The 17,629-nt window shown below is 44.8% G+C and overlaps 1 protein-coding gene across 2 annotated transcripts in view; it reads right to left on the reverse strand.

The window, feature by feature from the left end:
* The window catches only part of LOC135377648 (major facilitator superfamily domain-containing protein 10-like), a 203,582-nt gene that overhangs the window by 16,935 nt on the left and 169,018 nt on the right, over nt 1-17,629 (reverse strand). Inside the window, exon 4 of one of the 2 annotated variants that reach the window (XM_064610236.1) lies at nt 1,230-1,486. In XM_064610236.1, the coding sequence (XP_064466306.1) occupies nt 1,230-1,287 (58 nt within the window). In that variant the 5' untranslated portion in view covers nt 1,288-1,486. The remainder of the gene's footprint in view (nt 1-1,229; nt 1,487-17,629) is intronic. The other variant, XM_064610238.1, reaches the window with a different exon arrangement.

Raw genomic sequence — 17,629 nt, forward strand, 5'->3', positions numbered from 1 at the left:
TCAAAGATGAACTTTAACTTGCGGAAACAAAACAAGACCATCCTTGCGTTTGCTGACCAAGAGCGAGGGAGAACGCGGAAAGCAGGCACTTCCCAAGCCTCTCCTCTCGCCTATGAGATGGCGCTGCGTTACCGTTGTTTCACGTGTCGCAAGGCTTCTGCCATGGTGCACCAATCTAACCAACTGCTTCGCCATCCGTTAGCAAGCAACTGACGCTGTTTTGCCTGCCGCCAGGCTTCTGCCGTGGCAAACCAATCTAACCAACGGGTTTGCCGTCCGTCAACATGAGAACGAGGCCAAGCGGGAGTCGCGCGTACGCCGGTTAACGGACGGCGAAGCCGTTGGTTAGATTGGTGCGCCATTGCAGAAATCTTACGGCAGGCAAAACAGCGGCAGTTGCTGGTTAACGGACGGCGCAATGCGGAGTGCGCAATGGCAGAAGCCTTGCGACACGCGAAACAACGGTAAGACTGCGCTATCTCATAGACGAGAGCAGAGGGCAGAGGCTTGAGAAGTGCCTGCCCTCCGCGTTGTTCTATTGGACGGCATCCAGGAGGCGGAGCCTCCTTCGCTGTTGGTCAGCAAACGCAAGGATAGTCACGACAGCGATTTGCTATAGTCTCCGATCGTCGTACGTCGTCGTCGTACTGGTGCATGCGCCGTCGCTGTCGTTTTGCATAGCATTTCCCGGCATGCCCTCCCCGGACGCGCGCTGCTTTCTGGAACTTTTGCGAATGACCTATTCGCAAGAGGCGATAGTGTGCCCTTTTACCCTCTCACATTGTGTGTGAAGGAAAGTCGCATCTCCGAAGATGCGCAATGAGCAAAATAAAGAAAAAGATGGTGTTCCTTCACGATTTTTTTTTTTGCGGACGGATCTATCGAACGGATTTTTGTTCTGAAAACGGCTCCGGTATCAGGTGACCGAAGGGACCAGATGTTCTCATTGGGACAACTTCGTAGCTTTTATAATTAAAAAGTTAATTATTGAAAGGTCATTAAGACATTGGCTTAGGAATTTGCTAATGTCTTCCTAAGGAGTGCGCTTCAGCATATGCTATATTGCAACTGATTTCATCTCGGAGAAAGTTATGTATGTATTTAAAAAAAATATGTTCGCATTTAGCTGGGACACCCTGTATAGATCCATAACTTGGTAGAAGCGTGAAAGTAATATAACAAGACACAAACACATCGAGAGACAACATACGCAAGGCGCTTTCAAATACCTACGCAGGGGCAGATCCAGGAATTTTCTGACAGGTGGTTGGAGGGTCCGAAGCACATGGTAACGACAGAAATTAATAGGAGAAGGGCGTCAGGACATCCGACAAGAATAAGAGCGTATTCAAACGCAGGATACGTCACATTTTGCAATGGATGGACTGCAGCAGCGGACGAGGACGCCGGTTGGTTGGTTGGTCCTCGGTTGGTGTTATCATCGCGAGCAGTATGCCTGGAGCACGCCGGGTTCGTTCGGTGTCAGCTAAAAACAAGAAAAGGGAACAGAGGTTGACAGCCTGACACGATCATGAGCTCACCGACACTGGGAAACTGAACGTCAGTAACATAACATTGAACTCATGCACCCAACCTGTCTGACGTCAACGGTGCAGGCCGACAGTGGCGGCGTTATAATATTCCTAGCAGATATTAGGTCCCCTAATACCAACAGGCAATGGCTTCCTAAGCATCCATCATTATACTGTAATATAACCCTTCATCCGAAGGATCTTCTCACCAAAGCGATGCTCCGCGCCATAAAGCTTATATCATATATATGAAGGGCTCCCTTCCCGCCCTCGGTGCTGCACAAACAATCATACTAGCAGAGTCTGCCGTGACGCCGTTGTAAACGTTGCTTTCGGAATACTTGTATCTAATCTTGGGATGAAATTCTGTTACACTAGTTTCGAGTGGAAATCGGGTGTTCCTGACACATACCCAGTGCCGGACTTAAGGGAGGGCAGACGGGACACTTGCCCCGGGGCCCCCACCAGTAAAGGTCTTGTCCAATGGAAATCTGTTTTGCATGCCTGAAACACATCCCTGAAACGGAAACTTGGTAAAAATCTGTCCTCCGTCCACGCGTCTCGGCCTAGAATAACACACTGGATAGACATGAATATAATATTTATTTCACTTGTCTACGAAATGTTCAAAATATGACAGACTGCTGAAAAATCTCGGACTAGTGTGCCACACGGCCGCCGTCCTTTAGATACAAAACGATGTCATTTATAGACATATAACACACGAATACATAGAATACACGAGGGAGCCTCCACAGCACAGTGCCCCGGGGCCCCCACCACTGTAAATCCGGCACTGCACGTACCGATGATACCTGCATATATAGGATATAGAAAAGAAAAGTCTTGATTTCCATAGCAGACAACCCCTTTTTATTTTTCTCTTTAGTATCTTAGAAAATCGTTTGTATTTGACTGACAATTCAGTGGAAACTACAATGTTGTTGGCTAACCGGCACGGGCACGTTGTACAACAAATTATTGACGAGTACTTCTTTAGTCCGGTGATCGAAATAAAAATTGCACACAGCAGGAGTTTTGTCGAAATAGAAAGAGAGCGAAATAGAAAGAGCCAGACACCGTTGTCGTAAAGTTATGAAAACTTTGCAAAAACAACGTATAGTATATGTCAACACACTTCATGCGGCATCTAAGCCCAGTCACATTGAGAAACATGTACGAGGCTCTTATACAAGATACTGTACTACAGTGCAATCGTTGCAGTCTTATGGCCTTCTTGAGCATTGTCTTTATAACCCCTTTGTTTGCAAGGCGACTTCAACGCCCCGTTGAGCGCTTCCTTGAAAACCGGTTCCCCACCAGAGTTGCCAGCTTGGCTCGTCCTACTTGTTCCACGGGGCTCATCCAGGAATCTCGTCAGTTCATTCCATGCCGACGTATCACCACTGAGCGAGTCCACCAGTCACAATGTCCAAACAAGGAGTTCTGTCCAGTGCAAGCAGACGCGCAGCCCTTCGAAGCGTTACGACAAATGCTAGGACGTCTGCATGAGCACGGGATCCTGGTAAGATAGGCGACTCCCCTTAATTGTTCTACTGGCACGCAGTCGTTGATGTTTATGTACGCGGCACAGATACTATGAGCGCAGATATATGTGTACGCATGAACTAACAAAGTCGCCTTTATATTTGTCGAAATTTGTTGTATATTTGTTCTGTGTACGTCACGGGACCGAGACGTACATTCATGGCGTGTTCTTAGACCGTTTCTGCGCAGCAGAGTTGGAGATAGCAAAGAATTAGAACTTGTGGCAGCAGAATGGTGCATATACCTGTGTCAGATACAGAGGTCAGTATGTGGATTTAAGCTATAGCTGGCGTGCTCTGCGTAAATGCCGCGAGTTTGAGAGGCGTGGACTGGGTAGGTATAACGGCGTACTTCCTCATGTGGAAACGCAAATTCAATCGGAGAAAATCTAGATACAGAACAAAAGTGACACGATAGTAGCGTCCTGTCAAAGAGCATTGAAATCAGTAGTTCATGTGCCAACTGTATAACACAAGCGTAAAACGTATATGTCGGGGGGCGTGTCCAAAAGAGGACGGAAATATGTTCGAAGTCTCCTTCCGTAGCGTCCTTACACATTAAAAGGTTGAGAACTACTAATCATATAAATTTATAGCTTGTGGAGGTTGAAATAACGATGTCTCTGCTTTATACCGCGGAATTGTCGACAGAAATAAATTCTGTCTTTGTCCAAGCAGATCTGCTCCGTTTTCTTTTTGTTTAGTGCCTGCGCATTGAATGAAGTTCACACGTACTGCCGACGAACAGATGCTATCGACGTGAAACGTGCACCCGGTACGAAAGCAAGCACCCAATTTTAACCGGTCCCTCTTGACCTTTCGCGACCAAGTCCTGCATGCTCTTTTATTTCTTTATTGCGTTTTTCTCCAAATATCCGCGTGTTTCTTCATTCGATGTAGTTTTTGCGCAAGGCTACGCAAAAACTTTCCCAAACAGTGCTCTGTACGTTATGCTTCGTCAGTCGGCACACATTTGGCATATAAAAAAAGCATTGAGTGCCCTCGAAGTATCACAACAGATTGATTTTCCTCTTGGGCTTCGCCGACAATCCCATAAGATCACATTTGCAAGCAAGATCTACCCCATTCGCTCTGACGAACGTACTGTGTCTCCTCAAGTGTTCACGGCTTCTTCTGGTGCCATGGGTGTCCCGTATGTTACCCTTAACAAGTCCATCACAGAAGCACGCAAGTTTAAGCAACAAAAAAATAAGCAGGTTGATAAAAGTGTAACACGCCACGCAAAACACGTCTTTTATATTGGTGCGAATTATTAACAAACTTGCCTCTGTAAGATGATATTTTCATGATTTAGATGATGTTTCGTGCCTCTACTGACGTTTTTATGAAGTCAAAAAATTTTTTTTTCCTTTGAATGCAGGAATGAAAATGAGGAGGCATCGATATGAGACGATCCCAATCGCGATCAATGTTGCCCTTGTTAAGGTTCGCGCACTTTGAAGTAGGAGCACCGCATGTCTTATATGAGCCATCAACAAGGAGGGGCGTTGGTTCCCAAAACCCACGCTGCGCGGTCGCCCACATGGGAGATTCCCGTCTCTATAATCGGCGTCAAGGATGAGCTTGCGTGATGGGTGTAGCGTGTTCGAAATACATAAACCATAAAAAACGAAAAATAAAACGAGACAGAAGAAGATAATAGAACGAGAAAAAGAAAACTTTGCAAAGGTGTTCATATGGCGTTCTTCCAATGGTGTACCATGCTTGGAGACATCACGAGGCAGGGTTACACAATCATAGTCGCTTTGTTTCGCAGTTGCTGTTATCGTCAAGTTCCGACTTTGAGAAGAAGGGGGCGCGATGCCCCCTGGGAATGCTCATACATTTTCAAAAACACATAGCGCCGCCAAGAATTGTTCAATTGCGAAATTGAATTGCGCGAAATTTTCGTAACTGGTAGGCATAGGCGTTTTCTAGTGCTTAGTGAGGTAGATATTCGGGGTGGGCCTTAGAAACTTTTTACTCGACTCAGAAGATGACAAAAAATCGCATTTCCTCCATCATTCACCTTGTTGATCACTCACACAATAAAGACGTCTCAAACGAGAATTCTAATCTCATTAAGCACCACAAAAATATATCTAACATCAATACATCCAACAATATTTCGTCCGCGTCGAACCACCTACCTCGTAGACGATTTTCTGCCAGCTATGGTTAGCCGACAAGACTGGCTAAGATTTCAGTCTCAAGCTAGGGGCAAGGTGTAACGTCACATAACATATACATAACAGATAACACATAACAGGGTAACTTCTTGTTGCTTGTTAACTTTCTAACAGTTGCTTCAAAAAACAAGGACGGAGAGTGTACGACCATGTGATGAGTTTGCTTCGGCTGGATACTCGTTTCCCTTTAACCGAGGGACAACTAAGCCAGGCGGATTTAAGCCGTGTTTGGTGCGCGTGGAATGTCTTTTGAAAAATCGGGGGGTCTTTATAACGAACAGCCCGTATAAGATCCACGCACATCCTTTTGTAATGGGAATGGCTTCGAAAGGCCGTAATCTATGCACGTCCTCTTCCTCCTGATCATGCAACGGAGAGGTTTTAAAAGAAAGTGTTCCGAGAAGACATCGATAGTTTGTACGCGGCGCACGCAGAGAGTAGAGCTTAGATGGCGCAATTGAAGGTGGCAAAGCTATGTAGAATACCGCGCCTACAGGTCGAACAAACGCCGTAAAAAGACCTGTGTCACAAAAGGGAGTCGTTTCCTCACTCGTGAAGCAGGGAAATGGTCACGCATGCTAAAATTGTGGTACTATAGTGTTCCAGCGCAAAAGTATATAATTTCAACTTTTTATTGCAGAGTTTCGCGTTAAAACATAGTTTAATTCATTTTGAGTTTACTTCGTTGTTGCGTGTTTATTTTGGCCATGGACTGCTGATATCCTGACGGGGAATGTGAACACTTACGAAAAATCTCCGTGGCAAATAACGTTTAATAATAGGCTGTTAGAACATTGCACAGTTCGATAGGGATTCGTGGAGAGATGAAAACGCGAAAGGCATCACATAGGCTAAATAATTCGGTATAACACGTGGTGACAGGAGACAGTCTGTACTGAACGATGGTTCTTTTGTCCGGCGTGCTCCAGGAAGGGATGGGCCAGGTATCTGCTATTAGCATAGAAATCTTAAGGAGATTTCTATCGCTATTAGTGAAATATATACCAGTGTACCGATGCATTTGCTGTGACATATCCTTGGTGTCAATTTCAGAGCGTGTGAGTGACCCATCGAGCCACAGAGCAGTCATCATGTCGACATCCACATACGCCTACTATCAGGAAGAACCCCGCACACCGAAGCGTTATTTCAACTTAGGTGTCCTGTCATGCTGCATCGGAGGTCTCGTGTTCAGCGCTGGTATCATCCTGGTCGTGCTGGGGTCGTCGCCACAAGAGCCTGAAGCATTGTGGATAGCTGGCATTGTTCTCCTCTTGGTAGGAGGTCTCCTCTTCTTTTTGGGAATCGGCTCCATTGGAGTGTACCTGGCCAAAGAGGACCAGCGTAAGCGGGAGTCCGCGCGAGTGAGGACGCGGCCATATCCATCTAGCGACCTTGTCCTGGTCGAATAGCAGAGCTCTGCCTTTCAGTGCGAACTGTTGCTCATCAATGCCAAAGCAGTGAAACTTCTTCCTGATCTCCATGATCATTATACGTCGTGGAAAGCTCAGCTGACCAGGTGAAGAAAACCGAAAAGGAATGTCGGTAGTAGTCGAGAACAAGCTATATCATGGCAAATCATGACGTTACTCGCAAGAACCCTCCGTTGACAAGAGTACAGTGGCTTTGTCTCCATTTACCGATTGGGGTAGCAGGTTATGCAGAGTACTCTGACTCTGTGGGCTAACAAGATAGGTAGCTAAACGATACACAAAGTATGTATGCATGTTGTTGAGTGCAGTTGTATTAACATTGCGAATGATAGTGTGGTATCGTGTACATTGAGTAAGAAAAGACACTGGATGATGATGATGATGATGGTAAGGACAATAAACGATCGGGAGGACAAGATGATAAGCTCAGGACTCTCCCATTACCCCTGTGACGTTTGCAACCTCTGGCTGCTATTGCTTTGTGTGGAAAACCGAAATCGGATGTGTGCCATGTGGTTAGCTTTCTTGTATCTCCGAATGTATGGGGGCAAATAAAATTTTCCGTGCAATATCAGCACATATCGATTGGAAACAACTTTAATCTCGTAACCGGCAGGTAGCTTCTGACCCGTCCTTTTACAACATGCTCGAGGTAGGTTTCTTTGGGGTTGAATATTATTGATTAGCGAGAGAAACTTGCTGTGAACCATGCATGGTAGAGTGTGCGTGTAAGGTGCGTATCATGCTGTATGTGACACGTACGTGCATTGGAACGGTGCTATTACGTTTTTGATGATGTAGTACATGATATAAGCTTCTAGATTCACAGTGCCACAGAAATTCAATTATGACCATTCGTTTGTACACATTGGGTATCAACAATAAGTGTTCTTGTGTAGCTTCGTGAATGTCCACAAATAAAAACTAAAGTTGCGAATAGGAGTTTGTAGCATCCTGTTCTTTGGCAATAAACCATGAAAGGCCTAACAGATGTGCTTCCCTCACCTGCCGTTCGTACCCCCATTATAGTATTTCTCATCGTTCAAATCAATCAGTCAATTAGTTGGAAGTGGCCAGTGTACTCGAACGTCGCTGACTATGGAACTGCGTGTGTTATACACTCTTAGAAAGAAGGGTGGAGCAGTTACACCTTTTAGGAGGTAATACTGTAGAAGTGTTTTTTTTTTTTCGCGCGGAATTATTTTTCGCGTTTTTCGCGCATTCCTCCAAAATCGCGAATTTAAGTTCCCCCGTATAACTCTGGCCATATGAGGGCGAAAATCATGCGGCGTTCGACTCTATACCGTGACTACTTTGACCCTTTTTACTCCATGCAGCCTAGGCAGCTTAAGCAAGCCGCAGAAGATAGTTTTATCCCATCAGGCAAGATGTAAAGTAATGAAAATTGATCATGCTTTTGTTACCCCTACAAACGCATTGCACTGTACATATATACAACTACACCATGAAGCCGCAACATGCCTTTCCCCGCCTTCCCAAAACCAGCTTGTATGAGAGTACGACATCTCAACTGAACTGTTCAGTGGCCTGAGTGATAATGAATGAGAAGTTGAGAACTGCTAAAATGAACTGGCTGACCGGTCACAGCCCAATCTGCCGAATCCCAGTTCGCCGAATGCAGTTAAGCGGATTATCTTTGAGGGGAAAGGTCAACCCCCTTTCGGCAAGTTGGGAAATGACATAGGAGCTTTTCGGCGAGTTGGGTATGGTGGAAAATGACCTGTAGATAGGAAACGTGGGAGAATCATTGAATCCCTTAGTGAACAGTGGCTGGAGAACTAGAAATGATGTTGAAAGATGACACCCATCGAATCGCAATATCATCAGCAATATTTATGACGAAAACCCCCGACTATATAGGGAACGTAGCAGCACATGCAGATAATGCCACAGCTGAAGATTTTAATAGGAAAACGATAAAGTTATCCATGGCCAGAGTAACAAAAGGGGGACATTTCTGGATCAAACTTCTCTTGTGTGTGGTCTTTCTATGTACCCTGGTCTCGGGGGGTTTTCGTATTTAATCCTTGCCAACAGCTCGCATGTTTTCTCGACATTTCATTAATAATATGTTTGCTGTTTAGTAATTTGTTCATTTAGAATAAGAAAAATATCTCTTCGGGACATTTCAGTCCGTTAAATTTTCTGTGCTTTTCATTTAAATATTTTAAAGTTATTTTATTTCGGCTCCTGAACCTAGAAGCCGTAAGCTCTGCGTCACTATCGTGAGAGGTCCTATCGTAGTAACGTTGTGGCTGGCTATGAGGATGATTTTGAAGTCCTCTGTAATCGCTTATTAACCAATTCCAGCGAAAGCGTAATGCATATCAAGGCAATGGAAAGCCCCATGAGAGATGAACGTAGGAGGGACAGAACGTCCCACGAACAATCGAATTGGTTGATTGACGGCGTGTTAGTTACATAGCGTTCTGCCTGCTGGTGCGGCGGAAGACAAGTTACACTGGGAGGTAGGACCGGCGAGAGGGGTGGGGGAATGGAGCCCCGGGCCTCTTCATGGGCCTGCCCGACCCAATGCCCGACAGTTGCAAACACGAGGAGACGTGAGGAGGGGGCCCGGGCAGGACTCCGTAGTCTTGCATCCCCGGTGTCTGTAATTTCTCTCACCGGCCCTACTGGGAGGAAAGTGTGCCCTGGGCCACCTTCATAGGAAACCTTACCAACATCTGAGGAGAACCCAGAGAAAACATCCAGACAGCGCAGTCGGGTCACCTCACCAATTTCGATGTGGAAGGCGATGGCATTAGCCACTAAGTCACGGTGGCAAGGTAAATTCGGCGAATTGGGAACGGACATGTCGGTCATTCGGCCAGTCGAACCAGCACATTTGGAGGTCAAGGGATTACGACTGTCTCCCGGCCTTCAATGCATTCGGCGAGTTGGGATTCGGCAGATTGGGAGGACACGGGCTGACCTGCACACGGCCAGTACTAGGGCCTCCTGCAGGGTCCCTAAAGGCCATTGTACAGGGCCTTTCCTCCTATGCTTGTGAGGAGAAGAATGGGATTGACCTAGAACGCAGCAATCCCCGTGAACAACGGATGTCTCAGTACGTGCCGAAATATGCCGAAGTACTGACCGCGGCACGATATGCAAGAGCAAAGCACTCCCGGAAACCTGTGTCGCGAATTTAAGTTCTCGTGAATCACTCCTAAAACCAGCTTTGTTCGAAAACGCGAAAATATTTTCCACGCGAAAAAAAAAAAAAAAAACACTTCTACAGTAGTTGTCGCATATGTTGTGCCTAAAAGGTTGCAAAGTTCTACCTGCTACCTCACTCTCAAAACGGTACTGCACCGCATAGCACGTTGTCCGCCAACCATTGCCACGAATGATGGGGTTACCGCTTCTGATTCGGTGAGCGAGGGAGGCGTACGCCTTTTTGTAGCAATTTGGATATATGGTAATTGCTTTTACCACCCTTTAACAGACTTGGTCAGACGCTATGTTGACCTAGGTGGTAACTATAGAAGTTACCACCTTTTCGCACCCTTTTTTCTTAGAGTGTAGGCGCTAGGCGCCTTCTGGACAGACTCGATAGGCAAGAGTGTTGACAATGGTCTGAACGCGTCTAAGGAAAGTCCAGTTAAATTCTGGACATTGCTGTCAGTGCCAGATTTCAAACGAGATCCCAGTCTTAGCGCAGAAGACAATTATTCTAACTGCTCACATAGGGTAACCTGTACGCTAACATGTTTTGACAGTCTTGCAACCATGTGGCTGATGTAACGTCCCTTTTGTCACCTATAACCATAACCATAGATCTTGCGGCAGTGGTTACGGTACCTCTCACAGACTTGACGTTGGTTGAGTTTAGGTTTTGGGTACGTTTCTCTTTTGAACCAGATTAGATTTTATATGTGGTAACCCACAACTTGGATGAGTAATATTAGAGGTCCCTACTTGATGCATTTAATGCGTTGTCGAGAGACGACATGCAACGTGGAGCCTGGATCCGATTGCAAGCTATCTCATTGCTGAAGTCGGAGAAATCCTCCACACGTTTGTCCTACGTAAGCTCAACTGTCAGTCTCTCTGGTAAACTGCTGAGGACATGATAGTGCGGAGGCTCGAATGCTGACTCGACAGACAATTTTAACAGACAATGAAGACTGAGACAGGGCAGCGTTAGACTGACCACGAAACTACTTTTTACCGTCTCATTTGCGAGAAAACCCTTTCAAGAACATGGAACCGAAGTTTTGCATTTCTACATGGAACGGTTGCTTCACGTGCAAATAAAAACAGTGGATGTAATCGCGAGCTGCAGCAGCACCCGACGAAAAACTGGGAGAAACCGACGTCACTGATGGAGGACTTTTCGCCGCGCTGTTCTGGTTGCGTCACGGACTGCACGCGCGCGTTCAGCGAAGGGTGAGTTGGGTAGGAGCTCATGGATTGTTGTGAGTGCTTAACCTCGCAACTGTATTGTTGTAAGTGCTTAACCTTGCAACCGTGCCCGTTTCCACGTCCTTATTATTTATGCAGCAAGTGGATTACCCTGTCATTTTATTCCAAACTTAGACGCAATGAAAACAGCTCAAATAAAAGAATGCTAGATACCATTCCGAAAGTAAGGACTTAGAGAAGTAACGTGTGTTTCTTCGGGAAACTGTAACGAAATAACGAAGACGATTCCACTGGGCGTGGCTTTGCCTTAGTAAAAGCAAATAAACACTAGCTAGCGCTTCACCGCGTACACTCTAAAAAGAGAGCTTCACCACATAGCATGCTTCTAGACAACCATCATTCCGAGTGAGACCTTTCTTTCCCCTGATTTGCAGAAAATGGTGGGTGTACGCCATTTTTGTGGCATTATGCAGTCCATAATTGCCACAAAAATGGTAAACGCACCCCGTTCTCATCACATCAAGGGGGAGAACGTTGTCATTCGGGATGATGATTTGCTAGGAGCATGCTATGCGGAGAAGCTCTGTTTTTAGAGTGTAAAACGCTCCTCATCATCTATCCCCTGATTTGTTGAAAACGGGAGACGTACGCCTTTTTGTGACACTTATGGAGTTATGTTAATTGTCACAAAAGGGCGTACACCCGACACTATCCGCAGTGATAACGGTATCATTCAGTGCAATGGCTGGTCTCCAGCCATGGCCTCTTAAAGGGAGACTTCGCAAGGAGGATTCGAAAAAAATTACGTGAGCATCATACCGAACACGGTCCGCTCCCTTGCTACCGGATACAACATTCGCATTCATTCTGTGCGAGTAATTAATTCGTAAATGATGACAATACCAAACCGAAACCGAAATGCAAAGCGCACAGTGGTTCGCCCGGAGGTAGATACTGTACTGGTACGTCACCTCACCCTGCATTGTCGTCTGCTACAAAGCTTACATTCTTCCATGCCGGATGACGTCAGCAGTGTTTTTCGGCTTCGGCGCCCTCTTGCATCACAGAGGCGAAGCGCATACTTCGTAATAATTCGTTCGAATAAAATCTGCGCACTTTGGAAACGCGATATTTCGTATGTATGTTCCTGACACTCCAAGGGTTACTGCTATGTCACAATCTTTGTGGTGATTTTGTTGCGGAGTCCCACTTTAAGAATAAAGGTGCGGCTAAAAACGTAAGTTTTATGTGGGAAATTCTGTAAGCTACATCAGAACGATCTACCTAGATGATTTGGAAAAGCTCAAAGTTGTAAAGTGACCACGCTATGGCCGTGAAATGATACTCATATTACAATAGTTTTGACGTGAAATCAGAATACGAATGTTACAAAAGTTGACTAACATGAACGTTAAACATAAGCTGTCGTTATGATTCCCTTTAAAGGCCTTCAAATGCATCGCTGCAGAAATTTTCCAGAATACTATTTTTCTAATTTTACAGCACAAAAGCAGATCGAATTTTCTTAGTTCGTACCGCTCTGGTCTTGAACATAATGACAGCCATAGATTCTCAGTACGCCAGTTAGCGGAATTTGTAGTCAAAGCTATTAGTTAACTATTTGTTACCTAACTAGTTAATTAGTGTTAAGCATTTACCAACCAACCAGTTTTCCTTGCCAGATTCTTTACCGCTAAATCCTGGTTTAAAAACAATTTTCCCCATGTTTTCGGAGTGCGTACTGTTCAGAAGCAGGCATTTCCTTTTTATAGCACAAGTAGAGGAAATGATATGCAGCAAAAGCTTTAAATATGAAGAATAATATAATAAATTTGATTAGATATAATATAATAAATAATAATAATAAATCGAGGCTTTGTATGTATTTGTCCCATCTATGTTGTTCCAGCCTCAGAACATCAGTTCTTTCATGTAAAAGCTTTAAAACTTGCAGCGATGATAGCGCAAGCATTTCCGAGACAACACGCAGCGTATACGGCTGGTGTAAGCAAATAGCGGTCCAACACTGGTTCAGTGTGTATTGTCATCATATGCTAAAGCAGCCGTAAAAAAAAAAAAGAAAAAAAAAGGTTCTTGAAGCAAAAGCGTTCATCTACTTCAGATGCCTTTGTAGCGCGGTCGGAGCACATACTTTTTTCCTACCAAAAGCCTTTTAGCGTAAGAAAATCAATTCATCTGCAGAGCAAAAGTCCTGTGCTACACATGCTCGTATTTTTTTTATTCAAGCTGCTTGTCGCTACGTTAATGTCCGCAGAGGAGGAGAAGCAGCAGCATAGCAGAGGTTTGACTGAGTATGCGGCCCAAACACGGATGTCCGTGCAGGATCTACAAAAGTTAGTATGGAGACGGATCACTTCAGTCCTGTCGATAGGTACCCTTCGGAGAGGAGAACGTAGCTGCTACACTTCCTCTAGGCCTGCTTGAACGCCAGCAACGCAGGTACCACAGCAGCAGCAAGCTTTGATTGCTTTGATCCATTCACTAAAAGTTCGAGACAATGGCGCCGATCGTCTAGCCCAACGTCCTCAATGGCCTTTCAGTCAGCACTGATACGCGGGTCGCCACATATTCCTATGGCAATAACAGCTGTACACTCTTAAGAATGAACTTCACCGCATAGCACACTCCTAGCCAACCATCATCTTTAATGATATCGTTCTCTGCCCTGATTTGTTGAAAACGGGAGGCGTACGCCTTTTCTGTGACAATTATGAACAGCATAAGTGTCACAAAAAATGGCGTACGCCTCCCGTTTTCAACAAATCAGGGCAGGTAACGATATCATTAAAGATGTTGGTTGGTTGGGAGCGTGCTATGCCGTGAAGTTCATTTTTAAGAGTGTACCATAACAGAATCGCCCCAGGAGGGATGAGTAAGGTTGGTGTATGGTGGAGCTACAGAACGACGGAGACGAGGGGGAGGGGGTAATAAAGAGTGTTGTACTCGCGCGTGTGTCTATACGTTGCAACAAAGCGTGCGAGGAACAAAATTTTATTAACCGAACATTTCGCGCGGCGTGCAAATTAGTTTTTGTCAATGCTCCGCTTTGGTCTTTTCTTCGAGCTATTTCGATACAGTTCATTTCCCCAAGTGTGCCAATAATAATTATTAACGCCCTCGAAACCACACAAAACAGAGCTGTTCGTTTCAGTTAACTGATCCCACAGGGTGCTGAAAAAGTTGTATGATACCCTGCGAACTCAGCTTCCCCTTTCCTCCAAATATGCACCTCCCACCGCTCAAATCATCGCCAAAAAATCTAAATACCAAATTGCTCCCCTAAATGTTTCGACGATTCTTTTGTTCCCCGCACATCCATGATTGGAACAACCTTCCCGGTTGTTTGACATCCATTTACTCGATTTAAGAGTGCCATTTGTGATTACACAACACAAGAGTGATTATTTTGTAAACCGGTAAGTTCTTTATTTAGAACCTTGTTCTATATTTTTTAGACTATATCTGTGATATGGTCACCGCTCCCCTCCCACTCTGTAACAACAAAACAACCACTTCCCTCTGTAACGCTCAATGCCCTGACTCGATTCCACGTCAAGAGACCGAACAGGTCCAGATATCCACTGGTGGATCTCTTGACCCGGTTGGATCTCTTGACTCGTCGGAGGGTTCGCCAGGCTTGGATCTTTTGACCCCTTTATGTTAGTCGTTAACTCTAACATGGCTTTTACGTGCGGTATAAATAGGATACAGATGCAGGTGGCAAATCAACATCTCATTTTTATTGACTTAGTTTTCTAACTCTAATCTCTCTAACCTAGGCACGCGTGTTTAGCAGTAATTGCGTTTCAAACGTTCACCGAGGCAATGCACTTTATTTAGTTTAATTTGGAAAGTTAGCGCCAATATAACAAATCAACTGCCATTTATTGGCTCCGTTAGCACTGTTACACCTTTGCTGGCCCAATGGAACTGGCCTAATCCCTATATAGGACAGACATCGCTCGCTGCTTCAGGTTTATTTCGTGTTTAATCGGTTTAACCCCCGAAGATCCGGTAACGGTAGTAGATTTGGTGCCATTCAAGTTCTACATCTACAGTAATCAGGTCCAGATGAGCTAAGGTATTAACTGTTCCTACATATTAGATTTGCTTGGAAAGTTTGTTTTGCACTTGAACGTTAGATTTGCTTGAATTGCTTACTTTGTACTTGCGTGTTAGATTTCTTTGAATGCTTCGCTTGGGTTTGTTTGTATTACACATGTTGAACGACTGTATGGACTGAATGGGCCCCGAGAGCTCGTCAGGCCCGCAGCCTTTAGGCGCAGGGTCCATCCAGACGTACTCCGGAAAATAAAGCTGCTTTCATTCATTCATTTTATTCAAGGCAACAACAATGAACGAAGATAAATTATGCGAAGGGTGGTTGGCTATAATTGCTTTTCGTCACTATTTTTGGACGCTATGGTAATGCGTTTGAGAAAATAAAGCACGACAGAGCATGAACATTATAAATGACGGATGAAATCTCGCTACACCTGCACGCAGTTTTTGAGACATATTAAGGAAAAATGGAGCTTGAAAACTGATGTTTCTTTTGATGCTTTACGTTAAAGTCACAACAAAATAGACACCTTCAAGCAATACCGTTAGAAAGAATGCAGACTTACAAAGGTGTACGGGCCATCCTTTTTTTTTTTTTCACGGGAAGACGGCAACTGCAAGCGTTTACCTCGACATGTTTAGTGAGTGGCTGCTGCCTCAACTACAAGACAACAATGTGAAATTCATTTCCATCCAAGCTGGAGCTCCGCCTCACTGGCACACGGAGGTTCCACATATCTCGATCTGCCAAGAGTTGTATTGGTCGCTCAGCAGACGAGAGCACAGAATCGGTGTGTTTGAAACGAATTGGATCTGCCTGCTTGCATTGGCTTACACACAGAACATTCGTGACTTATACGTGACGTATGTATATCGTGACGTTATGCTAGAAACTTTGATACAAACTAAAATTTCTTTCTGACTAAATTATACTTCGGTTTCTATAAAACGTTGAAAGTGTTCATTTCTTTTGTTGCATTACTGGCGATCTTTCTCTCGGGCGAGTACGACACTACTCTTGGCCCACTCTCCCTCTTATTTTCGCAGTGAAGGAAATCCCCGAATATTGGAGCTTCGCCTTTTCTCCCGGTTTGCTTTCCCCCCCGTTTATTTCATTGCAGGGCCATAGAACCTACACTCGCCGAGGGAAACAAGGCTGGCCCTGTATTCCTAGTTTCGTGTGTCTGTTGGCATTAGGCCGAGACAAACTACATCGTTGATAATGCGACATCGCAGCGAAACTATTTACGGAGTACAGTATTACCGGGAAACTATTTGTCAGAGCGGCGAGACAGTGAGCGGGAAAGATAAGACAGGCATGAACGGTTTGCTCTTCTCATTCATGGCCTTATTACCACAGCGCTGTTTGCTGTTTACTCTAGTTTCGTCCTTTCTCATTTCTAGAGTTTGCTTCACTAATGTGATTGTAGGCTTCCCACAGGATGAAGGCATTTTCTTTGTTTAAGATTAATCCCATCCAGGCACAGTACTACTGACACGAGGCGTCCTTCTCGATTTTTATTTTACGTTTGATTCCGTCGACATGGCTATTCTGCTTTGTATTTTTGTTTCAGGTCAATGTGATTGGATGGCTGGTATGCGTGATAAGGCTCGCTTCGAGGATGCCTGTTGAACATTTTACGCTACGATATCTCTCTTTTCTCGCTTGCCTTTCTATTGCTGCTTTTTCATAAGAAACTTACTCTCATTCGCATTTGGATTCCATGTATTTTCACTTCACCCGCAGGTAAAAATTTGTTCGTTCCACGTGACTTGTTTGATGGCATCACGATGCTGTTAACGAAAAGGGTACTATATGTGACAGTAACACCAATTCAGCTAAGTGGTGAAGGCGACTCTGATGTTAGGTGCCCATAAGAAGAAAAGGAAGATGATTGTGTCCCTTCCTGGTCTTGTCAAGCGCATAAACAAGGGGGGGGGGGGACATATTTATTACAACAAAGAAAAAAAAGGAAGAAAGGTCAGCCAAACGGGACGCCGACTTGCTATTCCGCAAAAAAAAAGAAAGGAAAGAAGGAAAGAAAAAGAAATACAAGAAAAAATATATAAAAAGAACAGAAAATAATTAGGAAATAAAGAATAAACTAACAAACGGTGGAAGAAGGATGAGAAAAATTAAAGAGAAAGAGGACTTAAAAAAATGAGGTTAGTGCGTTGAGGGTGAGAGGTTAGGGTGGGGCAAACAAGGACATACACACTTTCATGGAAGTTGTCAGGATCTCATATCTCGTTTGAACCTAGGAACAATATTATACAATACTATAAACGCGATACCAGCTCAGAGCTACCAGTGACCTCTTTGCAGGTGTCGGTGCATTCAAATGCACAGGTGCTGAGGACGGTTTGACATTGGGACATAGCACACTAGATTTACCTCGTGATCTACGTAGGAGGAGGTGGTGGTGGTGGAACTGCTTGCCGTAGTCGTCCACGCT

Source organism: Ornithodoros turicata, chromosome 1, assembly GCF_037126465.1.
Source record: "Ornithodoros turicata isolate Travis chromosome 1, ASM3712646v1, whole genome shotgun sequence".
Classification (NCBI taxonomy): domain Eukaryota; kingdom Metazoa; phylum Arthropoda; class Arachnida; order Ixodida; family Argasidae; genus Ornithodoros; species Ornithodoros turicata.